This window comes from Microcaecilia unicolor, chromosome 1, assembly GCF_901765095.1.
Source record: "Microcaecilia unicolor chromosome 1, aMicUni1.1, whole genome shotgun sequence".
Taxonomy (NCBI): domain Eukaryota; kingdom Metazoa; phylum Chordata; class Amphibia; order Gymnophiona; family Siphonopidae; genus Microcaecilia; species Microcaecilia unicolor.
Genome location: NC_044031.1, coordinates 39,888,741 through 39,905,869, shown reverse-complemented (window position 1 = coordinate 39,905,869; position 17,129 = coordinate 39,888,741). Strand labels below are relative to the sequence as shown.

The 17,129-nt window shown below is 47.4% G+C and overlaps 1 protein-coding gene across 1 annotated transcript in view; it reads left to right on the top strand.

The window, feature by feature from the left end:
• The window catches only part of LOC115465826, a 68,894-nt gene extending 52,534 nt beyond the window's left edge, over positions 1 to 16,360 (top strand). The window contains exon 3 of the mRNA XM_030196627.1: positions 15,130 to 16,360. Within this exon, the coding sequence (XP_030052487.1) occupies positions 15,130 to 16,118 (989 nt within the window). The 3' untranslated portion in view covers positions 16,119 to 16,360. The remainder of the gene's footprint in view (positions 1 to 15,129) is intronic.
• The last annotated feature ends 769 nt before the right edge of the window (positions 16,361 to 17,129 follow it).

Sequence of the window (17,129 nt, the reverse complement as noted above, 5' to 3'; positions counted from 1 at the left end):
CGAGGGAGAAGCCCGCTGCACCATAGTCAGGCACGCCCTGGCCACATAGGAACCGCAAACCGAGGCCTGCAAACTTAAAGCAGTCGCCTCAAAGGACGACCTTAAGGCCGCCTCCAATCTTCTGTCTTGGGCGTCCTTTAGGGCCGTGCCACCTTCCACCGGCAAAGCCGTTTTCTTAGTCACCGCAGTGATTAAAGAATCCACGGTAGGCCACAGATAGGCCTCACGTTCACTTTCAGGCAAAGGATAGAGGCGGGACATAGCCCTAGCCACTTTGAGGCTCGCTTCCGGGACATCCCATTGAGCCGAAATTAAGGTGTGCATGGCATCATGCATGTGGAAGGTTCTAGGCGGGCGCTTCGTCCCCAGCATAATGGCAGAGCCAACAGGGGCTGAGGGAGAGACGTCCTCCGGAGAGGAAATCTTCAAAGTGTCCATGGCCTGTAACAACAGGTTGGGCAAATCCTCTGGGCTAAAAAGCCGCGCTGCAGAGGGGTCATCCGCTCCATCCGAGCGGGGATCTATCTCCTCCAAGGAATCCGCAAAGGACCGTTGGGAGACCTCAGACACGCTGCCCTCATCTACATCGGAGGAGACAAAGTCCTCCAAGGCCTGGGAATCAACCCGAGGGCGTTTACCTCTGGGAACCTCAACCTCTTTACCAGACGAGGGAGCAGGGGCAGCGTTTTGCATGAGGAAGGCCTGATGCAGCAGCAAAACAAACTCGGGGGAGAAACCCCCCAGACTGTGCACTTCCGCAGCCAGGGCCACAGCCCTAGACGCACCCTCAACCAGCGCTCGCAAGAGCGGGGGAGAGACATGCTGCGCATCCAAAATGGCGTCCGGCGCGACACTCCGCAAAGGAGCCGCGCGGGAAGAACGGCGCTTAACTTTAGCCGCTTTTGTGCCGTCGCCCAAATTAAGGGCGTTCATGGCATTAATGTCTCCAACCTCAAGGGCGGCCCACGAAGAAGCTGTCCGAGCCGCGTGGCCGGCCAAGATGGCGGAGGCGAGGAGCGGGGGAAGGACGCTTATGGCGGGAAAAACCGCCACGCCGGAGGAAGGACCGGGACATTCATCGGTCACTAAACTGTCACCCATCAAGGGCGAATCAGGCTGTAAAACCCCCGCATCCCCTTTAGAAGCGCTCCAGCGATCCGGGGAGCGACCCTTTGCGCCCTCGCCCTCCGACGCCATATGCCACGAGGAGAAGAATCGGGGAACCCCCTGCCCGCTATAAAAAGGTAAAATTACCTGCTTGCCGCTCCGAGCTGTAACGAACTGGTGTCCCAGTGAGTAGCTGCAATGAACGTTTAAATAAACGTCGAAATAAACGCCTTTAAGGACGTTTAAAATTTTTTTTTTTTTTTTTTTTTTTAAACGGAGCCAGCGGGAGGGGGGAGAAAAGGAGGGACCTGGCACCACCAGGTTTGCACTTGCTCAAAAGAGCCCTCAACCCCAGGCCTCAACAAAACCTAAGGATTAGGCTTGGAGGCCTAGCCAGAGCTGCTGCTGTGTGTGACCACCACCTGCTGAGATAGAGAACATACTGAGGAGTTTCCGGCAGCACATGACCACATATAGGGAGGCAAAAGTTTGCTCTCTATCTCCACCTGCTGGTAGATGGACACAACCCACCAGTCTATGGATTGATCAGCTTGATGATATGGAATCCGATTTTAGATGTTTTGCTGAAAATGCCTAAAAATCAAGTGGCAAACATGGCCATTTTTAAAACAGAAAAACATCTATCTTTTTGTTTCAAAAATGGCCATTTCCTAGACGTTTTGTGCTCAGTGCATTTTTCTTTTGTGACCATTTTTGAAAAAAAAAAAACAAAATCCAAGGGAAAAACACACAAAAACGTGCCATTGAGACATATGAGGGGCCAGCATTCTTAGTAGACTGGCCACACAGACATCCCAGCAGAGCAGTGGGCCACTCTAGGGGGCGCTGCAGTAGACTTCATATAAAAGGTCCCAGGTACACAAGTCACCATTACCCCCTTATATTGTATGGTGAATCCTCCAAAATCCACCAAAATCTTACTGCACCCAACTATACACCATTAGCCCTTATGGCTGCAGGTGTCACCTATATGTGGGTACAGTAGATTTTTGGAGGGCTCACATTTTCCACCACAAGTGTAACAGAGTGGGATATGGGCCTCGGTCCCCTTCTCTACAGTGCTCTGCACTGACCACTAAGCTATCCAGGGACCTGCTTGCTGCTCTAATAGGACTGGCCATAACATCTGAAACTGTCATAGAGGCTGGTATATACTGTTTCTTTCACATCTTTGGAGGGGGGGGGGGGTGGGATGGGTTAGTGATCACTGGAGGAGTAAGGTGGGGTCATGTTTTAATCCCTCCAGTGGTCATCTGGTCATCTAGAGTACTTTTTTGTGACTCAGTCGTGATTGAAACAGGTCTAGACCAAAACGTCTAACTTTCAGCCCTGGATGTTTTTGCTTTGTTTCATTATGACAGAAAATTGTCCAACTTTTGGGAATGCCCAAATCCTGCCCCCAATACGCCTCCTTGTGATTTGGATGCACTGCAGAAAATGGGTTTCAAAAATAGCGATTTGGATGTTTTGGACAAAAAAAAGTCTATCTGCTGTTTTGTACTGCTTTTTGGACTTTTTCTGTTTTGAAAATGAGCACCTTAACCACCCTCCCTCACAATCTTGTCCAATCACCACCAACACATTTAGGAATCTTTAGGCTATTACCCTTGCATGCTTTCCACCACCCTCTCATCTTTCTTCTCATCCACTATTATCAAAGTCTGTCGATGAGACAGTCTTTTCCTATTATATTACACTCTCTTCTTCTTTGGACGCCTTTGCTTCTTCCATTCACTTTCTTGTATGACATACAATCCCAGCCTTGGCTGACCATCAGACTTCATTATCTATGTTCTTGAGCCTATTCTGCAGAGCACTTTTGGTTGAAGTTGAGTTCCCATGCTGACTTCATATATTTCAAATTCTTGCTGACTTCAAGCAAGACTACTAATGGGCTTATTTTCGAAAAACATCCAAAAAGTGTCATAAAGCAGCATTTGGATGATTTTCTTCTCAAAATATCAATAGAAATCTAACAAAATAAAACATGGAAAAGAAAATAAGATGATACCTTTTTTATTGGACATAACTTAATACATTTCTTGATTAGCTTTCGAAGGTTGCCCTTCTTCGTCAGATCGGAAATAAGCAAATGTGGTAGCAGATAGTATATATAAGAGAAACATCAAAGCATTACTTTGACAGTCTGACAGAGTGGGTGTTGGTAGGTGAGAGGAGGGTAATAGAGAAATAAACAGAGAAATACAGCTTTATGGTTTATAATGGGTTAGAAAACCCAGATCCTTATTAAGTCCTGTTTGTTGGGTGTCAAAATATTCAATCATTCTTATTTCAATGGTCTTACATTCCTGTATTGTTTTAAAATTACCTTTCAGTATTCTTACTGTGAAATCACTGGTGCAGTGTTCTGGTCTTGTAAAGTGTTGGCCCACAGGGATGGGGGCTTGACTGGCACCGGCTATTTTCATGTGATGTCTATGCAGGTTGAATCTTGTCTTAAGCATCTGGCCTGTTTCTCCAATATAGCATCCTTCGTTACATTTTTTACACTGAATGATATATACCACATTGGAAGATGAGCATGTAAAATAGTCCTTTATGTTGAATATTTTTCCCTTGTGAATGACTGTGGGGTCTTGTGAAATGTTTTGGCATAGTTTGCAGCTGGATGTGTTACAGGGAAACGTGCCCTTTTCTTTTTCCGCCTGTGTTGGGAGTTTACCTCTGATCAGCTTGTGTTCAAAGTTTTGTGGCTGTTGGAAGGCCAGCACTGGCAGGGATGGGAATATCTCTTTCAGTAATTCATCCCCCTGGAGTAGCGGCTGTAGGTCTCCCATGACCTTCCTCAGTTTCTCCAGCTCTGGGTTGTATGTCACTACAAGCCACAGACAGAATTCCCCTTGTAGTGACATACAACCCAGAGCTGGAGAAACTGAGGAAGGTCATGGGAGACCTACAGCCGCTACTCCAGGGGGATGAATTACTGAAAGAGATATTCCCATCCCCGCCAGTGCTGGCCTTCCGACAGCCACCAAACTTAGAACACAAGCTGATCAGAGGTAAACTCCCAACACAGGCGGAAAAAGAAAAGGGCACGTTTCCCTGTAACACATCCAGCTGCAAACTATGCCAAAACATTTCACAAGACCCCACAGTCATTCACAAGGGAAAAATATTCAACATAAAGGACTATTTTACATGCTCATCTTCCAATGTGGTATATATCATTCAGTGTAAAAAATGTAACGAAGGATGCTATATTGGAGAAACAGGCCAGATGCTTAAGACAAGATTCAATCTGCACAGACATCACATGAAAATAGCCGGTTCCAGTCAAGCCCCCACCCCTGTGGGCCAACACTTCACAAGACCAGAACACTGCACCAGTGATGTCACAGTAAGAATACTGAAAGGTAATTTTAAAACAATACAGGAACGTAAGACCTTTGAAATAAGAATGATTGAATATTTTGACACCCAACAAACAGGACTTAATAAGGATCTGGGTTTTCTAACCCATTATAAACCATAAAGCTGTATTTCTCTGTTTATTTCTCTGTTTATTACCCTCCTCTCACCTACCAACACCCATCCTGTTAGAATATCAATAAAATGCTTTGATGCCCCCATGCATACCCCCACCCTCCCACTCTGTCAGACTGTCAAAGTAATGCTTTGATGTTTCTCTTATATATACTATCTGCTACCACATTTGCTTATTTCCGATCTGACGAAGAAGGGCAACCTTCGAAAGCTAATCAAGAAATGTATTAAGTTATGTCCAATAAAAAAGGTATCATCTTATTTTCTTTTCCATGTTTTATTTTGTTTGATTTCTATTGATAACCTTTAAGAGTGGACTAACACGGCTACCACACCTCTCTTCTCAAAATATCCAAATCGGTATTTTCAAAACCTATTTTGCAGACATTTATCTATGCAATTCGTCTGCAGTATGTCCACATCACAAGGGAGCGTGTCGGGGGGTGTTTTGAAGGCAGGATTAGGGTGTGCCTAACACTTGGACGTTTTACAGCAATAATGGAATGAAACTAAAATGTCTAGGGCAAAAACGTCGACATTTTGGTCTAGTCCTGTTTTTCTAACAGATAAGACACAAAACGGTGGCCTAAATGACCAGATCACCACTGAAGGGATTCAGGGATGAACCCCCTTACTCCCACAGTGGTCACTGACCCCCTTCCCTCCCCCCAAAGATGTGAATAAAAATAGCACTCACCAGCTTCTATGACAGCCTCAGCTGTTATAGCCAGGTCCATTAGAGCAGCATGCAGGACCCTGGAGTAGTCTAGTGGTGGGTGCATTGCACTGTAGACAGGTGGACCCAGGCCCATACATCCCCCTACCCTTTTGTTAGAAACTGTGAGCCCTCCAAAACTCACTAAAAACCCACTGTACCCACATATAGGTGCCCCCTTCACCCATAAGGGCTATTGTAGTGGTGTGCAGTTGGGGGTAGTGGGTTTTGGGTGGGGTTTGGAGGGCTCAGCAGACAAGATAAAGGAGCAACGGTGACATGCGTACCTGGGAGGATTTATATGAAGTTCACAGCAGTGTCCCCTAGGGTGCCTCATTGCTCTCCTCAGATGTCTGGGGGACCAGTCTGTTAAAAATGCTGGCCCCTCCTAAATCCCAATGGGTTGATTTTGTCTGTTTTTAACTTGTGGAGTTTGTTTTAGAAAATGGCCTAAAAAGATAAATGGACAAGGCACAAAACCTTGTTCCACAAGAGTGGAAGCAAGGAGGAGGTTGAGAATTACAGACCTATTAGTCTGACCTCGGTGGTGAGTAAACTAATGGAAACGCTTCTAAAGTGGAGGGTTGTGAGGTTTCTAGAATCAAATGGACTGCAGGACCCGAGGCAGCATGGTTTCACTAGAGTCAGGTCTTATCAGACAAATCTGATTGATTTCTTTGACTGGGTGACCAAACAGTTGGATATGGGAGGGGCACTAGATGTGATGGATTTTATCAAAGCCTTTGACTTGGTTCCACACAGGCGGGGGGGGGGGGGGGGGGGGGGGGGGGGGGGGCTAGAAGGAGAATGAGAGAGACAGGGGCGGGCCCAGGCATTGCAGAGGGATCTGGCAAAGCTTGAAGAATGGTCTAGGAATTGCCAACTCAGATTTAATGCTAAAAAATGCAGGGTCATACACTGACATTGCAAAAATCCAAGGGAAAGGTATAGTATAGGGCAGTGATGGCAAACCTTTCAGAGACCCAAACAGCAACCCAAAATCTAATTATTTATCGCAAAGTGCCAACATGGCAATTTAACCTGAATAACAGAACTTTAAAAGCATTTGGCATGCCATCACAGGTATATTCCCCATCACAGGCATAGGAGCCAAGTTTTCAAAATGATTGGGGGTGCTGAAACTTTTTTTTTTTTTTTACAGGTGGTGCATTCCCCCCTTCCTCTCTCCCTCTCCCTCATTCCCCCTCCCTCTCATCCCCCTCCCTCTCTCCCCTCCCCATCCCCCTCCCCCTCTCCTGGTCTCCCTCCCTCCCTCCTGGCCTCCCTCCGAGTTCCAGGCCCCCTCCCTCCCTCCCTTCGAGTTCCAGGCCTCCTTCCTACTACTACTACTACTGCTATTTATCATTTCTATAGCGCTACAAGGCATACGCAGCGCTGTACACCATACACAAAAAGACAGTCTTATTTTATTTATTTGTTGCATTTGTATCCCACATTATCCCACCTCTTTGCAGGCTCAATGTGGCTTACAATACATCATGAATAGTGGTAATACATGAGGAATTATGCATTTAGTAATAGCAGAAGTGTTTTGGTACATGATAGTGAAATGACATGGTAATATTATAACAAGCAAACATAATAAGAGATATATAGGAGAAATATAAGAATGAAGGAGAGTGTGCATTTAGTGATAACAAGAGATTTTTGGGTAACATGATGCTGAGAAAAAAAGATGGTAGTAATTTGACAACCAAATAAGGTTGGGGTATTTCTGGATATGTGTATAGCATTCATGTTTGTTGATCGTTTTTGTATGTCTTGTTGAAGAGGTGGGTCTTCAGTAGACTTCGGAAGTTAACTTGTTCATAGGTTGTTTTTAGGTTTCGCGGCAGCGCATTCCAGAATTTTGTACTCAGGTAGGAAAAGGTTGATGCATGCATTAGTTTGTATTTAAGACCTTTACAATTTGGGAAGTGAAGATCAAGGAATGTACGGGATGACTTTTTAGCATTCCTGGGTGGTAAGTCTATCAGATCTGACATGTAGGCTGGTGCTTCTCCGTGAATGATTTTGTGAACTAAGGTGCAAATTTTGAACGTGATACGTTCTTTGAGTGGTAGCCAGTGCAAGTTTTCTTGTAAAGGTTTGGCGCTTTCGTATTTTGTTTTACCAAATATGAGTCTAGCTGCTGTGTTCTGGGCTGTCTGAAGTTTCTTGATTATTTGTTCTTTGCAGCCAGCGTAGAGTGCATTGCAGTAGTCTAGATGACTGAGTACCATTGATTGTACTAGGTTGCGGAAGACAGATCTTGGGAAAAAAGGTCTTACTCTTTTTAGTTTCCACATTGAGTAGAACATCTTCTTGGTTATGTTTTTTGCGTGATTTTCAAGTGTTAGGTGTCAGTCAATGGTAACCCCAAGAATTTTTAGGATGTCCGAAATTGGAAAATTCAGTTTTGGTGTTTCAATGGTGGTGAATTTGCTCGTGTTATATTGTGAGGTGAGTATTAGTCCCTGCTCAAAGAGCTTACAATCTAGATAAGACAGGTAAACAGACAGAACAATTAAGGGTAAGGGAATAAATAGGTGAGGATAAAGGACAGTGCAAGTGAGTAGTGGTTAGGAGTCAAAAGCAGCGGTAAAGAGGTGGGCTTTAAGTTTGGACTTGAAAACGGCCAAAGACAGGGCTGGACGCACAGGCTCGGGAAGTCTATTCCAGGCGTGAGGTGCAGCAAGACAAAAGGAACGGTCTAGAATTAGCAGTAGAGGAGAAGGGGACAGATAAGAGAAATTTATCTACAGAACAGAGTACCCAAGGGGGAGCGTAGGGAGAGACGAGAGTGGAGAGGTACTGGGGAGCGGCAGAGTGAATACACTTATCTATATTAATAAATCCCACCTTGAACGTTCTGAAGCTCACTCCAAGGCAGAGAAGCTCACTCCAAGGCAGAGAAGCACAAAAATCCTGTAGTCTTCATAGGCTAGGACCAGTCACCCTCACTCATAGACCCGCCCTCAGCCACGCCCCATCTAATATAATAAAACGCACCGTGAACGTTCTAATGAGGACAACGTTCTGAAGCCATCTGACGTCACTCCCAGGCTGAAGGCTGAAGGGTTCGTGGATTCATGGTGTGAAGCCTTCAAGCCAGCCAGCCGTCTCTGCCCCGCCCTCGCGTCAAACGTCATGACGTCGAGGGTGGAAGAAAAAAAACAAACAAATCCGGCAGCGAGGCGTCAGGGAAGGAGGCGGCACTCCCGACGTCTAGCCTTCCCTTCGCTGTGTTCCGCCTTCTACTGATGTCAAGGATGACGTCAAAAGAAGGCGGAACACAGCGAAGGGAAAGCTAGACGTCGGGAGCACCGCCTCCTTCCCTGACGCTTCGCTGCCGGAACCGCCACGGAGGTAAATTTAAAAAGAACAAAAAAACCAAAAAGGGATGTTGGGGGGACAGAAGAGGGTGGCCAGTAAATTAGAACAATGGGATCGGGAGGGCAGGGGAGAAACGACAGCTTGGATGCGAAGGGGGGGGGCATGGATGCGAAGGGGGGGGGGAGAAGAGGGCGGGCCAGGCTGGGACATGGGAGAAAGAGGAGCATGGATGCGAGGGGGGTCATGGAAGGGAGAGAGGGGACTTGCTGGAAAAGGATGAATGGAGGCGGCAGGGGACAGAGGAGCATGGATGGGCATGGATTGGGAGGGCAGGGTTCAGGGAGAGAGGGGAATTGCTGGAAAGGGATCAATGGAGGCGGCAGGGGACAGAGGAGCATGGATTGGGAGGGCAGGACTCAGGGAGAGAGGGGAATTGCTGGATACGGATGAATGGAGGGGACAGATGGGCATGGATGGATATGGATTGCAGGGCAGGCCTCAGGGAGAGAGGGGAATTGCTGGATACGGATGAATGGAGGGACCAGGTGACAGAGGAGCATGGATGGCCGTGGATTGGAAGGGCAGGACTCAGGGAGAGGGGAATTGCTGGATAGGGATGAATGGAGGGGACAGATGGGCATGGATGGATATGGATTGCAGGGCAGGCCTCAGGGAGAGAGGGGATTTGCTGGATAGGGATGAATGGAGGGACCAGGTGACAGAGGAGCATGGATGGCCATGGATTGGGAGGGCAGGACTCAGGGAGAGAGGGGAATTGCTGGATAGGGATGAATGGAGGGGACAGATGGGCATGGATGGATATGGATTGCAGGACAGGCCTCAGGGAGAGAGGGGAATTGCTGGATAGGGATGAATGGAGGGGACAGGTGACAGAGGAGCATGGATTGGGAGGGCAGGGCTCAGGGAGAGAGGGGAATCGCTGGAAAAGGATGAATGGAGGGGGTAGGGGACAGATGGGCATGGATTGGGAGGGCAGGGCTCACACTCTCTCTCTCATATACAATGTCTTTCTGACTCTCACACACTCTGTCTCACACTGTATCACATTCACTGTCTATGTGCCACACAGTCACACACGCAAACACACACACACACATAAACACACACAAACGCACACACACACAAACACAAACACACACACGCAAACACACACACACACAAACACACACACACACACACACACACACACACATAAACACACACACAAACGCGCACACACAAACGCGCACACACACACACACACATAAACACACACACACACATAAACACACACAAACGCACACACACACACACACACACATAAACACACACACACACATAAACACACACAAACGCACACACACACACACACACACATAAACACACACAAACGCGCACACACACACACACATAAACACACACAAACGCGCACACACACACACACACATAAACACACACAAACGCACACACACACACACACACATAAACACACACACACGCAAACACACATACACACATAAACACACACAAACACAAACGCACACACACAAACACACACACACACACAGAAACACAAACAAACACAAACACACAAACTCATACACACACATAAACACACACACAAACACAAACACACACAAACACACACAAAACACACACACAAACACACACAAACACACACACAAACACACACACACACACACAAACACACACACACACACATACACACACGCAAACACACACGCAAACACACAAACACACACACACACACATACACACACGCAAACACACACACACATAAACACACACACAAACACACACACACACATAAACACACACACAAACACACACACACGCAAACACACACACACACATAAACACACACAAACGCACACACACACATAAACACACACACACACATAAACACACACACACACACGCAAACACACACACACACAGAAACACAAACAAACACACACACACAAAACACACACACAAACACACACACACAAACAAACAAACACACACAAAACACACACACAACACACACACACAAACAAACAAACACACACACAAACACACAAACACATACACACACACAAACAAACACATATACAAATACACACACACAAACAGCCTCGACGGTGCACCTCTAAGTGCCCCCCTCCCGCCGTAACAACCCGTGCAACGGGGCATCAGAAAGCCCCTTCCCCCTTCCCTCCTCGCCGCATCACCCAACCCCTCCCCCACCGCTTCACCAAGCCCCTCCCCCCCACATCGACCGCCTCGCCACCCGCGACCGCTAATACAAACTCTGTCCGGCGGCTGCTGCTGCTTCTATTCAGCAGCAGCAGCCCGTACATAAAGAAAACAAAAAAAAAACAACCTCCTAAAACGCACCTCCATGGAGAACCATCTCACATTGGCTGACGTCTCTGCAGCCGCTCCTCCTCTCCCCTCAACGTCAGTGCCCCTGCCGGAAGACCCCGGAGAAACGCCGAGACGTCAGAGGGGAGAGGAGGAGCGCATGCTGAGACTTCAGCCAATGTGAGATGCTGCTCAACGGAGGTGCGTTTTAGGAGGATTTTTTGTTTGTTTGTTTTCTTTATGTACGGGCTGCTGCTGCTGAATAGCAGAAGCAGCAGCCGCTGGACACAGTTTGTATTAGCGGTTGCGGGTGGTGAGGGGGTTGATGAGGGGGGAGGGGCTTGGTGATGTGCCACGGTGGGGGGGTCGGGTGATGCGCGAAGGGGGGAACAAGGAGCTTTCTTTGGGTGCTGCGCTGGCTGGGGGGGGAAGGGGGGTCTCGCTGGACATGGGTGGCTGGAAGGAAGCAGGGGGAGGGGAGGGTCGCTGCACATGGGTGGCTGCAGGGGGGGGCAGGGAACATGGAGATAAGGATGGGGCTCCACACACCACATGGGTGCCTGTAAGGGGGACAGGGGATACAGGACGGACACTGCAGGGCAAGCAGGGGGACAGAAGGGTTGGTGGTCATCAGGGGGACAGGTGGGTCGATGGACATGGCTGGCCACAGGGGAGGAACAGGGAAAAAGGAGAGGAGTGTCCTCAGACATGGGTGGCTGCACAGGAGAGGAGGGTCGCTGGACATGGGTTGCTGCAGGGGGGGCAGGGGGACAGAAGGGTCGCTGGACATGGCTGGCTGCAGGGAGGACAGGGGAGAGAGGAGGGACGCTGCACATGCGTGCCTGCAGGGGGACAGGAGGGATGCTGGGGGGGCCTGAGACCACATGGGTGGCTGCAGGGGGAGCAGGGGAGCTCCATGGATAAATCCTTCTTATCTGTTCCCTTCTCCACTACTGCCAACTCCAGACTTCGCGCCTTCTGTCTCGCTGCACCCTACGCCTGGAATAAACTTCCTGAGCCCCTACGTCTTTCCCCATCCTTGGCCACCTTTAAATCTAGACTGAAAGCCCACCTCTTTAACATTGCTTTTGACTCGTAACCACTTGTAACCACTCGCCTCCACCTACCCTCCTCTCTTCCTTCCCGTTCACATTAATTGATTTGATTTGCTTACTTTATTTATTTTTTGTCTATTAGATTGTAAGCTCTTTGAGCAGGGACTGTCTTTCTTCTATGTTTGTGCAGCGCTGCGTATGCCTTGTAGCGCTATAGAAATGCTAAATAGTAGTAGTAGTAGTACAGGAAGGACGCAGCAGGGGGACAGGAGGGTTGATGGGCATGGGTGACTACAGAGGGATGCTGGACATGGGTGGCTGCAGGGGGAACACGGGGAGAGGAGGGTCGCTGCACATGCCTGGCTGCAAGGGGGCAGGGGAGAGGGAGGGGGTGAGGGGGTTCCTCACACCACACACGCAGTCACTTATTCTCTGTCTGCCACATACACTCTCACTCACACACTCACTGTCTTTGTCCCTCTCTCTCACACAGTGTCACACAGAAACACAAACACTGTCTCTCACACACTCTCTCTCTCTCGCACAAACACATACACTCTGTCTCTCTCTCTTTCACATTCTCTCTCTGACACACACGCTCCATCTCTCACACACGCTCTTTCTGAAACATACACTCCAAGGAAAACCTTGCTAGCGCCCATTTCATTTCTAACAGAAACGGGCCTTTTTTACTAGTAGGTCAATAAGAGAAGCTTGAACTGAATACGGAAACGGATAGGGAGCCAGTGAAGTGACTTAAGGAGGGGGCGAATGTGAGCATTGCGACTTTGGTGGAAAATGAGTCGCGCAGCAGAGTTTTGGACTGATTGAAGAGGAGAGAGATGGCTAAGAGGGAGGCCGGTGAGAAGCAGGTTACAATAACCAGGTTACAAGATAACCTCCCTCCCTCCTTCCCTTCGAGTTCCAGGCCCCCCTCCCTCCCCTCTCTCTCTCCTTTCCCTCCCCCTCCCTCTGAGTTCCAGGGTCCCTCTCTCCCTCCCCCCGAGTTCCAGGGTCCCCCTTCCCTCCCTTCTTGTAACCTGTAATAATCAGGTTACAAGATAACCTCCCTCCCTCCCTTTGAGTTCCAGGCCCCCTTCCTCCCCTCTCTCTCTCCTTTCCCTCCCACTCCATCCGAGTTCCAGGGTCCCTCCCTCCCTCCGAGTTCCAGGGTCCCCTCCCTCCCCCCCCTGAGTTCCAGGGTCCCCCCACCCTCCGCCCTCCCTCCCAGTTCCAGGGTCGGTCCTCCTTCCCTTCCCCCGAGTTCCAGGGTCCCCCCTCCCTCCTCCCTCCCTCCCAGTTCCAGGGTCGGTCCTCCTTCCCTCCCCCCGTGTTCCAGGGTCCCCCCTCCCTCCCTCCCAGTTCCACAGGATCCCCCCTCCCTCCGAGTTCCACAGGGTCCCCTCTCCCTCCCAGTTCCAGGGTCCCCCCTCCCCTCTCCCTCCCTCCCTCCGATTTTCAGGGTCGTCGTCCCTCCCTTCCTCCCTCCCTCCCTTCCTTCGAGTTCCAGGCCCCCTCCCTCCCTCTGGATTGGCCACTGTTGGATACAGGATGCTGGGCTTGATGGACCTTCGGTCTGTCCCAGTATGGCAACACTTATGTACTTATTCAAAAGCACTAATGCAGTCAACAATCAATGCTAACCACAGGCATGCTTTTTTTTTCTTAATTCTGCACCAGCTAATTGTAAATCTTGGCCAGAGAACTCTATCTCTTTTCAAAATTTATCCATTTAAATTAAGGAGGGGCTAAGGATAGGATCAATATGATGTTCAGAAAGTGGCACAGTTAATAATGCAAACACTAGTGACTCGGAGAGAGGCGACTGCCCTGTAGGAGCAGTTGTCAAGAGGCTTTTGCGTACTCTACCTATTGGTAAATTATGAAACCCCTGTTGTGCAACCTGTAGTGAACCTAAGAACCTAACTGAAACCCTTTTAAGTCTATTCATCAGCCAAGATCTGCAGGGGAGTGTCTGAGTCATGCCCTTTGCTTTCATCTAGTGTGAGAAGTGGTAAGGCTCACTTTATAGGAGGTTCCCTTCTCCAGAGTTCCTGTCTAAAATCAACAAGACATACTGTACAGCTCTGTTTGAGTCATTGAAAACAATTTGTTGTCCTTAGTAGGTCCATTTAATTCTCTATTTTTGTGTTGTGTATTTTGGGAAAATGCTTAAAATTTTGTAAGGCACTGTGGGTATTGGTTGCATATCTAGAAGAAAGGGTCAAGAATTAAGTTGTAGGTGATACCTTTTCATTGGACTAACCCAATACATCTGTGATTAGCTTTCAAGCGCTATCCTTTCTTCAACAGGTCAGTAAGGAAACAGCATAGTTACAATGGGTTTAACAGTACAGCAGCACAAAAGTGCCTCCAGAACTGGAACAATGGTACAATCTTTAATAGAATGGACCTGACACAAGCCATGTTTCGGCGCTCAACAGCGCCTGTCTCAGGGGTCAAATACAATTAGTCTTTACAGGTCTTTAAGTGGTTTCTTAGAATTTCAGCAACGGCAGCTGAGAGTGCTTGGTACAATGTGCTTAAAGACCTGTAAAGACTAATTGTATTTTGACCCCTGAGGCGCCAAAACACGGCCCATGTCGGGTCCATTCTATTAAAGATTGTACCACTGCTCCGGTTCTGGAGGCCCTTTTGTGCTGCTTTGCTCTGTGTACTTTTGGACCCTCTCTTCTTTTGCTGTTTAACAGTACAGCACCAGATAGGCCTATGTACTGGTTCCATAAATTTCTAAAAACATTACTTAAGATACATTTAATTAAAACACTCATATACTGCCTATTGGCCTAAGAAGGCCATTTATTCAGTTTACAGCATTAAAAACAAAACTTATAAACTATGATTCCCATCTTTTCACAACCCCACCAAATTAACCATCATCCCCCTGCCCTACAGCCAGTTCTTCAGTCCTCTATGGAAAAGCTGACAGTCTGATTGAAACAAGAGATCATGGTGGTCTCTAAATTGTGGTATATTTAATACTAATCTTTTTGTTGTTTCCAGGAGATAGCAGAACTGACAGCCGATACAATGGTAGAGATGAACTGAGAATTGTACTTGTGGGTAAGACCGGAAGTGGGAAAAGTGCAACAGGTAATACAATCCTTGGAGAAAAGAAATTTCAAAGCAAGGCTAGCGCCCGTGGAGTCACTCAAACCTGCAGCTATGAAAGCAGCACCTGGCAAGGAAGAACAATTGTAGCTGTTGATACCCCTGGACTCTTTGATTCAACAAACTCCAACGAAGAGACTGCCAAAGAGATTGCCCAGTGCATTTTTATGTCCTCTCCAGGCCCGCACGTCATACTGCTGGTACTGCAGGCAAGTCGTTTCACTCCAGAAGAAAAGGAAACTGTAGAGAAACTCAAAAAAATATTTGGAGAAAAAGCAACCAGGTATATGCTTGTCTTGTTCACCAGAAAAGATGATTTGGAGGATCAGTCAATAGCCGACTATTTAACAGACTCAGAAGACTCGGACCTTAAGAAGCTGATTCAAATGTGTGATAATCGATATTGTGCTTTTAACAACAGAGCTACTGGAGAAGAACGTGAGGGACAGGTCTCAGAGCTAATTGCAATGGTTGACAGCATGGTAGAGGAAAACGGAGGCACATGTTACACCAATGAGATGTACACTCATGCTGAAGAGCACATCGCCAAAAAGGAGACGGAACTGATGAGAAACCTAAAGAATGAAACCTGCAAAACATTAGAAATTGTACGAAAGAGAGATAGTAATCTGCTACACAGACAGTGGAATGAAGGGGCTACAGAAGAGCTTGAAAGCTCCTTCCCATTACTAAGCTATTCTGCTGCCCATGATCTGCGTAGCATTAGAAGTGTTTATGTGACAAGCAGAACTTCGATCAGGAGAACAGCAGTGATTGATACGCTGCCTTTAGCTGTGCAAATTCTAGTAAGACCAATACTTTTTACTTTGTCCTTGATAACAAGTTTAATGTCTGCTTTTGTAAAGCAGCCAGACATTTAACCATAGAACGCAAGTGTCCTTCCACTTATGGGTACTCAAAAAGTAGTACCATCATGTGGAAGTTTTTTTAATGGTTATCATTGCTTATTAGCTCTTAAAAGTACCCAAAGTAATAGGAATACTCCCAGTCAAAATTGGTATAATAAAAATATTTTAGTATGCTTACTGCACCTTGGAATAAGAGACCAAATTTGAAAGGCTTAGTTGAGATCTGCATGCATGAAAAAAGGAATTGTATGGGCAGATGTACTGATTCCATATAAGCGAATTCTAATTTATACATATATTAAAAGGCCAGAGAGGTTTATATTCAGCAACAGATCACCTGTAAAAATGATCTGGTGAACTTGAACTCAATATTCCATACCAGCACTATCCAGTTAAAGTATCACCACGCCTCCGACTCCATCCAGACTTGACCAGTGGAATTTTGTCCAGAAAATTTAGGGCTAAATATCCAGCCAACTGCTGGCGTTATGCCCAGATAATCAGTGCTACGCCATGTCTGGGCACCAATATTGGATATCCAGGAATGTGTGGGCAGCTATCACTTATGTGATTACGGGGTCCTTTTAAAAAGCCACAGTAAAAAGTGGCCTATGGTATTGTGAGTGTGAGCGCTGGGCCACTTTTTACTGTGATTGGGGAAAAGGTCATTTTTTAATGGGCTGGGAAATGGGCGTGGGCATAAATTAAAACTAACGGGTGCCTATTTACAGCCTGAGCCCTTACCGCCAGCCATTGACTTAGTGGTAAGGGCTCACGCACTATCCACGTGGTAACTATGCAGCACGCGCCAACATGGCTGTGCTGCCAATTACCGCTGGGAACGCCCCCTTCGGTAGAAAATAGAAAAATATTTTTTACTGCGAGATTCGGTGTGCATCAAACTCGAAATTACCGCCGGTAGTGACGATTTGGTGCGTGCTACTCGTGCGTTAGCTCTCTCACCTAAGTGCAATATTTGGCACTTAACTGCATAAGTTAAACTGGGCAAAAATAGGACTGGTT